This window comes from Micropterus salmoides, unplaced genomic scaffold, assembly GCF_014851395.1.
Source record: "Micropterus salmoides isolate LMB-PRFRI ecotype aquatic unplaced genomic scaffold, ASM1485139v1 Ms_hic_scaffold_8, whole genome shotgun sequence".
NCBI lineage: Eukaryota > Metazoa > Chordata > Actinopteri > Centrarchiformes > Centrarchidae > Micropterus > Micropterus salmoides.
In genome coordinates, this window is record NW_024044570.1 from 21,780,191 (window position 1) to 21,797,117 (window position 16,927).

The 16,927-nt window shown below is 44.0% G+C and overlaps 1 protein-coding gene across 2 annotated transcripts in view; it reads right to left on the reverse strand.

Annotated features, from left to right (window-relative positions):
* The window catches only part of wwox (WW domain containing oxidoreductase), a 129,403-nt gene that overhangs the window by 10,976 nt on the left and 101,500 nt on the right, over positions 1 to 16,927 (reverse strand). Inside the window, exon 9 of one of the 2 annotated variants that reach the window (XM_038705507.1) lies at positions 13,368 to 15,056. The exons of the other annotated variant lie outside the window; for it this stretch is intronic. Within the exon in view, the coding sequence (XP_038561435.1) occupies positions 15,039 to 15,056 (18 nt within the window). The 3' untranslated portion in view covers positions 13,368 to 15,038. Of the gene's footprint in view, positions 1 to 13,367; positions 15,057 to 16,927 lie in introns of those variants that run through there. 2 annotated transcript variants of the gene reach the window in all.

The window sequence follows — 16,927 nt, forward strand, 5'->3', positions numbered from 1 at the left end:
ATTTATTAATAAGTAATTTCATTGAAAAACTTACATATAGCCCCTTTAAAAGAGCAGAGATATATTTTAAAGCTATCACAAAACAGAAAGGGAAATGTATTTTTAGGTAAGTGACTGACATGGCTGGGGGAAAAAAACTGTGAATGATAAGTAGTCTTAGTCCCACTGAAAGTGAGCTTCAGTTGCAAATGAAAATGTTTTGTCTAAGGTCTTTCCTCCACGGCAGCATCATGTACTTTTTATCTACAATATTCTGTTTGTTTGCTTTCAAGTTCATCTGAACACCTCTTTGGCTGTAGGGGGGGGAAAGTCTTATCACATTGTCTATCGCGCACATTTACCCCCCCTTCCCTCACGGTGGAGGTCGAGAGAGGGATGTTCTGTTTTAAATAAGAAGGCAGCACTGGCCCATTAAACTCTGATAGTAATGATATTAATTTGGCAGGAACGTGTCATTTTCACAAGAGAGCAACTAGCTGAACTGTCATTCGGCGCGCGCACACACACACACATGTGCACACACCTATCTCTCTTCTTTCCTCACACACGCACATACACACAAACCAGGAACATGTCACAGGAGAGCAGCTAGCGGTAACATTATGAGAGAGTTGGAGAGATCTGCTAATGGGATAGATTAGTGTGCCCTTGGTCACAACGGCTACAATGGAGTGACTGGAGCTGTGACTTATATCCATCTCCCACCTCTTCACCCCCTTTTACACTCCTCTACTGCATTTTCTCCTGCTTCTCTTCTTCTGACCCCTTCTTCCCCTCTCCCTTCTGATCCTCCACAGCTTCGCACTTTATTCCGTCTCTTGTGTTATCCTCTAAGGGGCAGACTTCTCGTCACCGGGCTTATGACTGGATGCTGGAAACATCATCAGAGAAGAAGCCGAGCTAAGATCAGGGAAAGGATGACAAAACTGTAGAACTGTTTGTGCTGCAGCAAGAATAACACACTTTTGTCATTATGGATCTTTGTTAATGAAGCCTAATGAGCACAGAGGACCTAACTAATCAATACGTGAATAAAAGTGATGGCAATTACAAAGTGTTAGTTGTATGCTGAATGAAAAGCTGTCACAATCAACAAGACTGCACTAAAATGTTTTCATTTACACTTTTTATTGTACATTATAGGTTTTTATCCAAAAACTTTTCATTTTTGTTCACATGTAGAAGTCTGGGTTTGGTCAAGTTGCTATGTCACCAGCTTAATATTGAGGAAATAGCGAGATTGTTTATTTTTGAGAAAGTTTTTAGAAAAACAGGGTGCTGAGCAAACCTAGCATTAAGAAAAGCAGTAGTATAGTAACTTTTGGGACAATAAACCCAAAGGACTGCAGAGCAAACCTCTGAGACATGACTTACTTGTTATAATGAATGTGTTATTTCTACCAATGAATAGTTAAGGTAGGTCACTTTACCTGTAAATTCCTGTACCTAATACCTGTAATTTAGTCGCTATCCTGTCTGATTGAATTTCCTCAGTGAGGGAGATTTAGTGTCATGTGGTCTAAAAGGGGCCTTTAGACCATTACAGTGAAAATATATGTACATTCTTTTTTTCTCTGTGTGTGTACTGATTAAACGCATAAAACTTTAGAGACACATAAAAAAACATGCAGTATTTTATCTGTCAGTTTGCAGTCTGTATTTGATGTGCTTTTGAGCAGTCCCTCTGCTGCACTTATCAGGCCATGACACTAATACTGATACACTAAGATCTGTCCAGCGCCTGTCTCTATAACACTGCTAAATATACACACTGTCTCTATGTACACACACACACACACACACACACACACACACACACATATGCATGCCTACATACATTCAAACACACATTGACCCTCAAAGCGGTAAAAGACGGATGCGCCACCGCATTGTGCGGTGTAAGAAGAAACTGAATGTATTTAACTATTTTTATTGGTATGCTGATCCATGTGTATGTGTGTGTGTTTTTGAGTCAGTGTGAGAGTGTCTGTCCAATAAACTCCTGTGTGTGTGAGTGCATGTATGGGTGTGTTTCTGTGTGTGTCCACGCTGACCCCATCTCGGCACTCCTGACCGGTTGAATGCGGGCTGCATAAATTAGTGCTGATGCTCTGCGATGTAATTATGCTGCTGTCAGGACGGCCCCTCTACTCAAATTCATTTTAATAAAGTTGGTCTCCAAGGTTACCGACCGGGGGTCACCTTCGGTGTCAGCCCCTATGGATCGCGCCCACGGAACATTCTGAAAGTCTGCGGTCGGAGTATGGTAACACCGTAACACGACAGCCTGAATCCCCCACATCATAACACAAACACACACTCACCTCCCACTGACATACTTAGGCTGGAGAGGCAGGTAGCAGAAAAAAAGCCGGTGTAACAAGAGCGGTAGAAATGAAGAGGTGGTGAACAGAGAGAGAAACAGGAGGGTCAAAACAGTTAAAATGGGAAGGTAGAATAGAATATATGGGGAAAGGATGGGGCAGAGGTGTGGGAGTGTGAAAAGAGAGAGGTGGGAGTATGAAGGAAGGAATAAAAATGAGACATAAAGAGTAAAAAAGAGAAGAGTGGGACAAGGGTAGAGGGACAAGGAGAGGGCGAGGCAGTGTCTCTCTTGGGCAGATGGCGGGGTGTATTCTCATTTGTCCTGCTACAGTGTGTGTGTGTGCTAACAGTAACCTCTGGGGCAGAGCTGCAGCACAGAACACGCTCTCAATTAGCCAATAACACAGACCTGCGCACACAGCTGGGAGAGGGAAACACACTGCTCTGTCTCTACACAACAAATAGTTAAACATACAGGGACAGTGCCACACCACCAGCCTAATGAAGTCCCATATAAATTAACTGTGCAGAAGTTTCTAATCATTTGCAAATACCATCAGATTACTGGATGTTTGGGTGTTATGTGTTTGTACCTGATGACAGTAGAGGTTATGGGATTTCAGGCATACCAGTCATGCTCTAAGTGATTTAGAAAGATATGCCATTTGCAAAAACCGTTTACGTAAAAAAAGCTAAAATGAAACAACCCTATGAATTTGGCATACCTCCTTTCAACAGAGAGAAAAAATGTGTATAATACAACTCTGCTGGATGTTCTTTATTAATTGACAAGTTAAAATGGACAAATACCCCACCTCTTAAACATCAATTTTGGCAAGCTGGATACTGGTTTTATTATTTTCTCTTCGTATTTTAGGTTTTTGTTTTCTTCTACTACTTTTTAATATTTGTTTTACTTGTTTCTTAACTGTCATTTGTACATATATATAATTAATTATTATTAAATTGGCACATTAACCCATAATTTCTGATATAATTTCACACTAGAGTGAAGAAAATGCTTTAGAACAATGGTATATAAGTATTTTGTCGGTTTTTAATATTAATCCTCAAATCATATATAAGTTTTGTTGCAGCGCTATCGTGCTGATTTTATTTAATCATCTGCCTCTTTGACTGGACCGTATTATCACCTTTGCCGCCTGTGTTTGAAGTTGTATGCTGTGAATACTGAAATCTCAGTGTGCGACTGACCAGATTCACACAAACACTCTGCCTGCACTCTCTTTGGTCTGCTATCATTCAGCGTGTGAGGGTGTGTAGCCCAGCCGTGTGGGCCGGGGTGACTTTGTCTGCCTGTGTAATAGTTACAGCCGCACGCTTTGTTAGCTGCAGGTAATTTATGGTTTAACTGGCCTGATAGTCTGATACGATCGACTGCCCCGACTGTCTTTACCAGCCGGCCCCAAAGACATAGAGGAAGACTCGATCTGAGGAGGGAAGGTAAGAAAGAGACACAGAGGGAGAGATGAAGATAGTACGCTGCAGGGTGACTTAAACTCTTGCTACTAGAGGGGAAAATCTGGACTTACACTAAAAGATGCAGAGAAATAAAGAAAAAATGAGTGTGACAAAAGCGTACAGAGGAATGAGTAATGCAGGTGAAATGCAGTGAGAGTGAGAGAAATGAAAGAGTTGCAGAGCAGTTAAGTTCTCAGCATCTCTCTTGAGGTGTGCTGAGAATTAGATTGCATTAAAGACTGACAGTCCATTCATCTGAACCATACCAAGAAGGAACATTTAGTTAATTGAATGATTAATAAATTTAGCTCAGTCACACTATTTCACTCTGGTGTTGGCTTTGGATAAAAATGTCTGCCAAATGGGAGACGTCATATATCATTTGTTTGAAATGCTTTGCCTAAGACTCACGCCGAGTATCAATATAACGTGAACTAGTCCAGCTGTGTATACAAATTGGGGGAGATACAACAGCAGCAGCATAGTGAGTTGTTTGACCTTGTGCTCTGGCGGCCTGTCTGTTTCATCAGGAAAAGACTGTTTCGGCATGTGAAGTTTTTTTGTTGCTGGCTCATCATCACCTCTGTTTGTGAGACACGAGTCCTTCAGCTCAAGTGCAACTGGAAAGCCAACCGACACCTGTCTTCCTAATATGAACCGACACACGAGTCTCCACACCCACTTTGCTACCCCTTCCTTCCCTTAATAAAGACAAGCACAGACCCTTGCTCTACATATACCTTTCCTTCACCCCCTCCAATAATCCAGTTCGGCAGGAACATCCTCACCCTTCTCTCTCCTCCCTCGTACCTCTTCCTCAAGGATCGGCTACTCTAATCTGGTCTGTCAGGCCAACCAGGTCCCTGACTGCTTTTCTCCTTTCATCTCCCACCTTCAAACAGAATGAGGATGCTTTCATAACGCTGGGTGAGTGACAGGTAGGGGAGTCAGGAGGAGACAGGCCCATGATATGGACAGGCACTTTGTCCTGTTTAAATACACTAATGGAGGATAAGAGGCCTGTCACAGAGACAGGCGGCGATGGGACGGGACAGAAGACACAGACGCTCATCTTTACTTGTAGACGGTATGTGAATGCAGAGACGGGGATGTGGAATGAATTACATCAGATGGAGGATGTTGAAGAGCACAAGCACCTCCAATCTCCTTCACCTTTAAGAGATTTGACTGATTTGACACTCGTTCCTCTCAGTGCATAATGATGTGAGGTAAAAAAAAAAAACTAAAACAAACAATGCATTTTTGCCTTCAAAGAACTAAATAAGCGCCTTAGTTAGCCACAGAACAAATGACTGATGTCTGTCACACTGGCAAGAACAGTGTTTCTCTTATTTCTAGGTGAAACACTCCAATTTCAGTGTTACATTAACACACAAATCACTGGTGAACACACACATACACACACACAAAAACTCATCTGAATCACAGCTTACACACACCCAGTAGGGCAGCCTTTTGGATAGATGGCACCTGCATACAGGGGGAGGGGGCACACAAATAGGATTCGAGAGAGGAAGGGGGCGCGTTGTGGTGGTGGTGGCAGGATGGGGGTGAATCCATAAATAGGATTGTGTAGGAAGCAGGGCGAGCTAAATAGGATTGTAATGTACAGCAAAGGATGTATAAATAGGATATGAGAGTCAGGGCTGTGTTCTCACTAGTTCCACATCCCTGTGGTATAGGTGTTCTCTAGGACTGGCTTGCAGCGTGTAAGTGTGTGTGTGTGTGTGTGTGTGTGTAAGTAAAGGCCATTAATGTGGAGGCTAATCTTGAGGCACCTGTCTCCTCAGGCAGAGGGTGACCTCCACTCGCCAGGTTCACGCATGTTTGTCCTCCCACTCCATACCTCACCTCCTCCCCCTCCCCCCCTCCTCCTTCTCCTCAATCCTCACATCCCTTTCTTTTTTTTTTTCATTTCTTCTAACTTGGCTTTTCATATTTCATAAATGAGACCTGTGTTGTTGTTGTGTTATTTGTCTTTCTCACTTCTTGACCTCTTTGAACAGGTAAACTGTCACTCTTGCTGTGTGTACACCGCTCCCTCCTCCAAGAGAGGTCGATGGTCAAAGCTCTGTCTCCCTCTCATCTCTATCTCTCTGTCTCTCTGCTTTTGGGGTCAGTGGGCATTGGGAGCTGTCAGCTCCATGCTGGTGTCTGCTGGCTGACGGACTAAGATCAAAGGTCAGGGGTCAGGAGTTGGAGGGCAAGATGTGACCCTAAAAACAAACAGCATGGGGAGAGTGTCGCACCCCCCAAAAGAGCCTGTCATTCTCCACACAGGGGTGTAGTGTGAGCCTACATACAGTGTGCGCATGAAAGCGTTTGGATCTCTCATATTTCCATGTTGATGCCCTTTCTCTTTTGCATATACTCAGACCTGTCCTGTGTGTGTGTGTGTATGTGTGTGTGTGTGGCATGGCACACAATGTAACATGATGTGTTTGATGTGTCATGTTAGCATGGCATGCATCTATTAGCCTGTTTATGGTTTCTTGTCAGAGCAGCTCCTCTCCTCCACTCATGATTGCATTACAAACGCGTTTACACAGCCAAGGTCACAATGGGCCGCTGTGAAAACACCATCTTCTCCATAAGCCAAGGCAACAAAGCATATGACACTGACAAAGACGCAGGCAGTTAGTCACACACAGTGAGCAGTACATACATACTCTCATACATTCATATCGTCATATTTTTAGCACCAAGGTAACAGTGTAGGTTTGTGCGTGGGGGCCCAGGAGAGCATGCTGCCTCCTCAGACAGGTAATGGATGGTAGGACTGAAAGAGACTGAGGGGAATTAAGATAAACACACTGTGATAAAACCAACCTGCCTGGCCGCACCGCTGTCTGTTTACAACGAATTAAAACATATCACATACTCTGCATGCACATACCAGCACATAAGCATGTGCACATAAACACCGATACCTGCATAGGTGCACGTGCGCACACACACACAGTTTACACTTAGGATTTATGATGGATTTATATACAAAGGCATGCTTAAACAGTAGAATAAATGTTTGGACAGTGGTGGCTCTTTGAGTAATTGATCTATGAATCACACACAAGAGATCTTGTAAATTATGAAGACAAATAAACTCTCCATATATCAGGCCCCTATTATAAAATGTTAAGCAGATTTAAACCGATAGAAATGTATCTGCTTAGACAAGGACATTTATTTTTTGCTCTAAGGTGTCCTGCATACAGATTATACAGACTAACCCTGTGACAATCTTATTCTGGGTCCAGAGCCAAGTTTGGGTCAGCAGAAGAATGAAACTGGTCCCAAAATTATTCTGGAGTAATTGAAGGTGAAATATCCTTCACTGAACAAAATTAATGTTATGTAAAGTTACTGTCTGCTGTGGACTACAAGAGCATTAGTTCCTGCAGCCTCCTTACATTAAAAAAAGCATAAACTAGACTTACATAAGTTACCTAAAACATAACATTTTAGACAATTTAATATTCATTGTAACATGTAACAATGTGGCAAATTATTTAATTATCCAACGATTTTTAGTCACATAAAACCTGTACGTCCCCCAAAAAAAACAGTAATATCCACTGGCGTGCTATACAAGAGGAGAGTTGTAAAAAAAAAAGTTGGTATAGCCACACACTCCCCAGTGCAAACATACTTCATACGTGTGCACACTCTCTTCCAAGTTTATGCACCACTGATCTAAGTACATAATGAAGTGTGACATATCAAGCAAAGGCGCTAATGGTGTGTGAAGTCATTAGTGAACTCTCTCTCTCTCTCTCTCTCTCTCTCTCTCTCTCTCTCTCTCTCACACACACACACACACACACACACACACACACACACAACCTTGTGTGAGCATAACAACGTACCTATTTCTTCAGTCTTTACTTGGAAGGTGTGATTGTGATAAGTCCTTTTGGGTGATCCTGACTGCAGAGTAATATCAGTGAGCTATGTTTTACAGAATAGCCTCTTTCCACAGCATGAGTGCATCATACACAGGTTGTGTAAATGCAAGTTTTATCGTGTGCACAAATTAAGGTGAAAGTGTTGGAAATGAGAGTTGACACCCCACACTGGTGATCATGCACCTGACACTCCCAGACTTCTAACAATTGCACATGTGTGTTGACCTGACATAACTGACATATTGTTGTCTGACATACTCCACATTTACAGCTGGCACAGGAATGGGAGAGAAAGAGAAAGAAGATGGGAAGAGAAAGAGAGGGGAAGGGAGAGAGACTCTAAAAGGTTGTCAGTCCCCCTTAATTATTCTAATTGCTGAGCTCAAGCTTCATGCCAAGGCTTAGGCATTCCCCTGGCACAACAACAACAACACTCACACACACACACACACACACACACACACACACACACACACACGAACACATTTCAGCCACCGCATTGCCTTGAAACCTCTCCTCGCTTCTGGTTTCGTCCTCTCCCCTCATCTCCATACAGAACTCCCCCATCTCCCTCTTTTCCTCAGCTCCCTCTATCAGCATCCCTCCACCCTCAGAGAACCCTCTTATTCCTCCACTCCTCCTCCTCTCCTCCCATCACAACAAACCCTTCTGCTTCCTCTCCCCAGCCACTCCTCTCCTCCACCCCTCCGTTCCTCCGAACTGGATTAAAAGTACTTTTCATTACCCGTGCGGGAGATATGGCACTTAAAAATCACCCCATTATCATTTTTCACCCAGCAAACAGCGCACACTCTCGCAGAGACATAATTACCACACCCTGTCATACCAGGGAGATGGAGGCTGCTGATTTCCAGCCAGGCCGTGTGTGTCACTCCGTGTGTGTAAGTGTGTGTGTGTATAAGAAAGTGCTGCCTGTCCGCCTGCCTGCCTGCTTCTCTTATTGATATTAAAAGCGCTGCATAAACGAGTGTTTAAAATGGCTGTCAGAGGGGGAGAGAGAGGATCCACTCCAATCACACACTGCAGCACACATCACTGGATCTCTTTCCCAGCATGGCACTTGGTAATGGCCTGGAATAACAGAAAACTGCTGGATGATTCCCATTCCCACATTCCAAGTTTTGCGAGGCTGCAGAGGAGGCAGTTCAAATGGGAAGGGATGAGTGATAGAGCTCGCTTTAACCAGTCAACACTTACTAAATAATGAATTGGGAGTCCTATGATGAATTGGATTTATGGCAATGCCTCTTCTTAATGGCTGAAGTGCTTCAAATTGTGAGGCTGGGGAGGCGAGGGGGACCCGACTCATTCACACTAATATTCATTTAGGAAGCCGATCCTCATCTAACAGTTAGACCAGTTCTGCAGGGGCCATGCCTTCACTCACAGCATTCACAAGGGGGTGTTAAGTATATACGTGTTTAAAACACTACCCGCACCACTAAGACATTCATCACTGTGACAACACTGCGTGGCGGCCCCCCAATACCACTCCGCAGGGGCCTGCCGTTGGCCTGTCACAGCAATGGGTGTCTATAATTATGCCTGTAGATAAAGCAGGGACAAACGTGGGTCCTGCATGATTAACTGGGTTGCTGTTTGATCACATTTGACTAATTTGTGGCATAAATCTTCAGGCTGGCGCCCCTGCTAGAGACCATTAGCCCTGACACTGACACCCCTGACACACATAAACACACACAGAAAACCATGCTCAATACTCATACCTTTAAGAGAAACAGCAAAAAGGAGGGTGGACTATTGGCCTTTTAGTGCTGCTGCGTTGGTGGGGAGAAAATGTGAAAACAAAATACACACACTCGCTAACAGTTTCTGGAAACATCAATTCCAAAACTCTATCTGCATTAGGTCAAGGGTGGGGGACTGGGGGTGTAGGTGGGGCGGCTGGTACACCTAAGCACTATAGAGAGAGAGATGCAGGTGTACCGGATTATAATATTAAGCAAACATGAGCTCTGAGGTCTAATTATGACACAGGGGAGGTTAGAGAGCGAGCGAGAAAGAGGGAGATTCAGTACTGTGTGGTGCAGTGGATGCTGAAGCCAGCAGAACCAGCCTGGTCATTTGTAAACAGGTAACGATGTAGGCCAGGTGTATGAGCATATGTACCAATGAGCAGGGGAAGAAACGGGGGAGAAGGAGGGAGTCAGAGGACAGAGGGAAGATGGGGGAAGTGAGTGGGAGGAGTAGAGGGAGGATCTAATTAGGGTAAATTTACAGTGCCCTGTGCCAAACAGCTAAAATGGCCAACTGGGCACAGAGATTTATTACTGGGTTAAATTAGGTTGTCTGGTGAGGGTTGGTAAGGCCACCTGCAGCTGTCAATTGTCACAGTAATTATTATAACTGCAGAGAAAGACAACAGTGACACCAGCTACACAATTATACAACAAGTGCAACAGCGCATTGTTACATATGCAGGCTCATGAAGAGAAACCAATATTCTTTTGTGTTTAGGACAATATCAATTGAGTCAAGTGAGTGATTAAGAATGATGCTTGAACCCATTTAGCATGAATCAATGAACCTCTGGACAGAAGGTTTCCAGTGCAAGGAGCCTTTGCCTCCATTTGCATCAGTATCCTTGATCAAATCTGCAAGGTAAACAGGTTTAAAACCTGATGGGGGATATTAAACTTGCAGATTGAGCCTGACTCCCCCTCCCCAGGCTTATCTGGAGCTCAGGGCTGGGGTTTGGGCCTCTGCATTTGACTCTGGCTGCTGAGAGCAAGGACAGTGAGCCAGCTCTGAGCAGCCATACTTTCATGGTCGGTTTCCATTTAAATATCTGACTGACAGGGAACATGGCGCCATTAAGGCGTCCCGAGGGCTCAGCACGAGAAGAGGAAATGGGCAGATAAAAACCCCCAGGGGAGAGGAGGAGGGTGAGAGAAGGGCCACGGTGCCTTAAAGCCTTTAACAGTGGGTGGGACCTGCTCTTAAAACTGTACAGGCACCACTCCATCCATTCCATCCTTCGTCCCTCCACACCCAAAACAACCTTGTCTCTCTGGTACAAAACCAGGATTTATCTAGCATGACTTACAGCTCCAACCTGACTTTCTTCCTCTGTTGGCAGTATGAGGTCATATAGCATGTGTGAGCGCGCATGATAAAGTGTGTGTTCACATAAAATAGTAAAAGATTCCTCCAAGCCTCTACTGTCTAGTAAATTTCAAACATTTAATACACAGTACTATACATAGGAGACACTGGAGCACAGCTAACATGCTGCACACCAAAGCAACAAGAGTTGTTGTTTTCAAGACCAGTAGGCCCTGACAATGTCGTTCCCTTTGTCTTAACCATTTTGTTTTAGTCTCGCCTCAGTGTTGAACTCAAACAGTGAAATAATCTTTCTTTTTTTTTCAGTGACTATAAAACTTGCAAAACAAGCAAAAACACCAACAATCACAGGTTCCAGTTTTTCAGTTGTGAAGATTTGAAATATAGATTATAATTGATTGATTAATCAATAAAAAATTATAATAAGTTAACCTGTAATTAAAAAAACCATTAGTCCTAATTTGGTGATGAAAACCATTACTGCTACAAATGTAGACATACATTTATTCTTATGTACTGGGGCTTTTTAGGGGAAACAAACACCAACAAGTAGCCCCAATGTTAGTATTCTGCTCATTAACTGTCCTGTCTAACCGTGCTTAAGACCGCAAATAGCATTGAGTTGGCGGGGGTTGTTGTTTCAGGTACCTATGAGGCAATGACATGTGATTCAGGAAGGCTGGTTTGTGTGATAAATCCAAGGCTTATCAGATATCAAAGCACTACTCTGTGGTTTATGATACAATTAGACAGGATTTTACTATTATCACAGTGCCAACCATTTTATTTTTCATTGCAACAATCCCTAGGTTGTATTGAAATGAAACGAATGAAAGTATTATTAGGTGTTCATGTGACAAAGTGATCAACCAGAAATGTACTCTTGCACATATTGGATTGGCCAAAGCAACACCTTGCTGGATGAGATTGCAGTGCTAGCAGAAAAGTCACACAACCTGCGCTTTCTTGTCAGAATCCTCTCACCTGTCGTATTGAATGAGTGAATGAATGAAGCAGCTGCATATTTTCATACAGTGCTACCGTCTGTATGAACCTGGCCTTAATTGTAAGCATTAAAACTCACAGTCCTGTCTTGATTGTTTTGGATCTCTGTCTTGTCTTGGTCCCTACTGATCAAGTCTTTGCTTGTTAACATTGGTGTTAACTAAACTGAGCTCCAGTCTATTGGGTCAAGAATCATAACTGTGGATGGTGCCAGGCCTAGAGGTTAAGTGGCTGTCAGAAAGGGTGAAACACTGCAGCAAATGCCTCTGACACACAGACACAAATGAGCAAAGCCACCCAGCCAGAAGGCCGACCGGGCCAGGCAGGACAGTGGCACCATTAAGACACTTAACAAGACAGGGAGTGAGAGAGAGAGAGAGAGAGAGTATTGTCTGCCAGTGATATACTTTTACCTCTTCACTTCCCACAATTCAGCTTTCAGAGGCTACACTCTACCCCTCTTTCCTCCCTCCGTGCCACCGTCCATACTGCCAGGCCCAATAAAGGTCAAGTTCCTGCCTTCCTCTTAAGAAGCTCATTTGCATCCCGCCGGCAAACAGCCAGTCAGGGCTTGTTCAAAGGGCCTGCTAATCCACTCAGATTGCTCATCTGTGAGGCCTTATCGCCACAGACACCGGCATCTGTGGGAACCACATCACAGGGCATCATGGGGCTGCTGGTTGTGATTGGTGGAGACAGAGTCACAGGGAAGTATGCATCACAAGGCTTCAACACGGCTCGGAGTTAGCCAGGAGTGACAGTCAGAGAGCAGGGAAGGCTTAACCAACACTTCCAATGTTATGACTGCTGCCCCAGGAACGGCACGGATACATATTGGGTATGAAATACGAATTAAACCGGTAGGATTTCATCTTTATCTGATGTTGAGCACAGAGCATGAGAAATGTGTGGTGTATGAACAGTACATAAATACCAAGACTCAATGGGAAGTGTAAATGTCCCAAAAACATACTTTTTTGATGGCAAGTGTGTTTGATTTTATAAAAGCAAGACAAGCTGAAAACAAACACAAAAGGCACAGTATAAAACAACTGAATGGGAAGAACTGATGTATATGCCCTTCAGCTTCAAAGGGAGGCAGACAAACCTTGCTTCTGTAGGTTAATGTCTAACTTTCAACACACACACAGCCATATCACTAGTCCAAGCACAGCAAGCACAGGAGTAAAAACATAGTATGCTCATTCAGGTATATGAGCTACAGAGGTGATCTGGCTGTGCGAGTGACTTTGCGTCCAGGGACATGACTGGACATAAAGGGACATGGGGGGACACAAAGATACAAGGGGACAGAGAAAACAACTTGGCCGTCCTTGCCCACAATCCCACAGAGACCACAGTCCCATCCGTCTCTGCTTTTCCATTTTTGCTCCCGCTTTTCTCCTTTTATTCCAGCTCCCCCCTCTCCTTTCTCCTCCTGCTCCAACTCTCCTGTTCGCTCTTCCCACCCTCCCTCTCTGCCTCTTGCCATCTGCCCTCCGCCATTCCGCTTGCCCATCCCTCCCCCCATCCCTCGACTGTCTCGCCCTCGCACTTGCTCTCGACCCCTCTGGTGTCACTATTAGCAGCATCACACTGGGATCACATGGCTGCTGAGGTATGGAGGCCGAGTCAATGGAGCGTGGCACACAAAAACGTCCATATACCCCTATCGCCACTGCTTCCTCCTACTCCCTCCTCTCAATAATTCTCTCTCCCGCCTTTTCCCATCCCTTCCTGATCATTAGCTTGGGATGCAGCCAGATTGGATTTAACCAGCCACACTAACTGTATTTTTCCCTCCAATATATCCTGTGCTTTCCTCTGTAGCAGTTCAGCATATTACTCATTTAAAAAAAACTTCCGGAAACTCAAAAGTTAAAAATGATAGATGACTCTTCATAATGGTTGTTAACTATTTTGTGAGCCATCTTTTTAAGATAGTGGATATATCATCGTGTAACAGAACCACAGTTTGTCAGTTGTGTGACGTGCTCTTTGTCCCAGCCTTGGCAGACTATTAGACCTGGAGCAAGGAGTCAGAGAGGTGAAGCAGGCGTGCGGAGGAGGCAGAGGTGGATCTATAACAGCTCTCCAAGCAGAGCGCTGTTCCAGGAGAGGCAGCTATGGATTGAACCCATCTCTCTCTTTTCTCTTACTCTCTCCTTTTGTGTCCAAGTGTGAAAGGGTGCATGTGTGCTGCGGGTTTGCGAGAGGCATGTCTGTGTGTGTGTGTGTGTGTGTCTGTGTCTGTAGCCTGTGCATGTGATAAGCCTGTGGTAGTAGTGGGTCCTGTGAGGGACCTAAGGCCCTGTTCTCCTGATTAGTCATTTATCAGGCCTGGCAGCCTAGACCCACCATAATCACTCTTCTCTTACCCCTCCTCCTTTTCCCCCGCTGATCCCACTCTATCCCCCTAGATCTCCCCTGTATCCAACCTTACAACAATGCTCTCCATCCCCCAACACCAAAGTCTATATGGTGGTGCATGTACCTGCCTATCTAACCTCTACCTGCCTCTAACCATGCTGCACCCACTCCATCCACCTTGTCCTCTATACTCACACCACTCAGTCAAGCTATGAGCCCCCTTTCCTTCTCCTCTTCCTAAACTCCAACCCAATTTGTTTCCTTGTCTGACTGTGTTGTACTTGAGCCAAAGAACCAAAGCTGCAGCTAAAGAAAAATTTCCAATTTGTACATTTGAATTTTGCAAGCAGGGGCTGTTTAATGCTGAAGAAAGAGAAGAGGGGTACATGATGAGAGGAAGATGGGAGGGCAAGTGTCTTCCAGAGTGGCAGGAGGACCTCCCTATCAACCAGCGCCACACTCCCTCGTCCTGCCATGTCAACAGAGAGGGATTAGGATATCAGACATATTGAGGAGTCCAAAATGAGTTAATGCAGTTAACCAGCTGCTTCTTCTCAACCTGTCTTCCATCGGTTGGGAGAAATTGGAAAAACTGTCTAGCCAAGGAAAGGGAATGTAATCTGGACTATGCAGACCGGAGTATACGAGCACATGAAAGGGCTGTCCCCCTGCTTCCTATGCCTCTTTTCTCTTTCCTTCACCCTTCCTTACCATCATTCCCACTCTCTCATCCCTATCTCTCTCAGAATAGGAGGGCTGTAGAGGAAGGAAGGAGACAGAAAAAGATGAACATATACAGAAGAGGCTGAACCCAAGATGGGGTTAAAAGACAAAAACAAACTGCAAAATATATGAGAGAAAAGGAGGATTTAAGGGGTGGATATATGGGAAAGAGAACAAAGAAAGTGTGTGTTAGTGCATGACAGCTGTATGAACCCCCAGGGAGATAACAGCTGGGACTCCACCACAAACACACACTCCTTAACATATCCCTCACTTCATTTATCCTTAACCATTTCCATATCCCTCCATCCCTGACCTCATCTTTTTCTCCTACTCCTTTTTCCATTCATATAATTTTGATTATAACTCCCCCTCTGTTTTTTTTTGCAGCATCTTCATAGTTCTCCACTCACTTCTCCTTTTTCTCTTTGAATCCATTTGTTTTCTATTTTTTTCAATTCATCATGTTTTACAAAACCCCTTCCTCTTTGTCTCAAACTGATAGTATGGAGTATAGAAAGCCAGAGAAATACAAACGTTTAAATGGGTGGGTTTTTTCTTCAATTGCAGCTTTATAGACATTATTTCTTTTAAAATTTTGTTTGTCTCAGATCTGGCTGAGGTCTATTCCGGAGAGAAACATTACTTTGATCTCTTTAATAAATCTTCATATAAACAAAGCTAGCAGTGGGGTGACAGAGTTGAAAAGGAGGGTGTCACTACAATTACAAACCGGGCCTTTAACCACACCTCTCCCCCGCTGACTGTCTCTTTATAGAGCAGTCTGTGTAATAGGGGCTCTCTTATAAAACACAGTGGCGTGTCACACACACATTACTCAGCCCACCGCCCCTTTAAATGATCCAAAGATGTATGAGGCCATCTGTGGGCCGCAATTAAATACCAACCCCTTTAATTCAGCTGCATGCTACATTACCGCCCTCCATCCAAAGCCCTGTAGACCAGCTACAGGATTGGATTAAGTCACTTCGGAGTTAGTTACACTGCGAAAAATTGTGGTATTAACATGTCATTTTTCACCGGGATGCCCCCCAAATTAAAACTCCTTAAATTAAGTGTGATATTGAGTAGAAACAATTGTGTTGCCTGAAACAGCATAAAAATATCTTGCTCCAAATGGACAATTATTTTACTCATTTTAGGAAAAAATTTTAATTCATTCATTTTAATGTGAAATAATGTTTATTGCATTATCTGCAGGCCACAGACCGGGCAGGGTTAAATGACAAAATCACTGTAGATGTTTCCCCTAAATCCTACATCCATAAGCATCTTATACATGAATCACTATTCTTCCCCTGCCCCTCCAATGCCTTTCTCCTTCTCTCCATCCCTTCACTAGCAATCAGTCAAAGAGGTTCATGAAATGAGTCTGCAGTTGAACACATGCTGCAGCTTTCTCTTATTTCACATCACATCTGATTGCCTTTCATTGTCAGACCCATAAAAGTCTCTCTCTCTCTGCTCTTGCTGCATCTCCTCTAGCTTCTTAGAGAATCTAAAAAGACCATTCCCCAACTATCTGTCCGTCTCTCTTTCTCCCTCCGTCACAATATATTCCTCTACTAAATTACCTCTCCCCACATGGCCTTTCCTTGCCCATTGACTGCACTGGCCTTGTCTGTGAGCGCTAATTGTCTCATTCTGAGGACTTAAGGATGCTAGATGAGTACTAGATGTGTTAAAGAGACAGACTTTGAAACCAGTGTGTGACTGGCAAATTACATCCTTGGCCTTTATATGGTTGGCAAAGACACTTAATAAGCTCTCAATGTGTTCAACAGCTAGGTGAATAGTTCACTGGCTCCACTGTTGAATTTGAATAGCTCTGAAAGATGCTGCACTGTGTGCGGTCATGAGTGTGTGTGTGTGTGTGTTCAGTACAGTGCTGTTTGTATTCTCAGTGCAGTCGACCCGGCGTTCTTTCCAGTGACAGGATCGGGGCAAATCAGCGTTCACTTACAGAA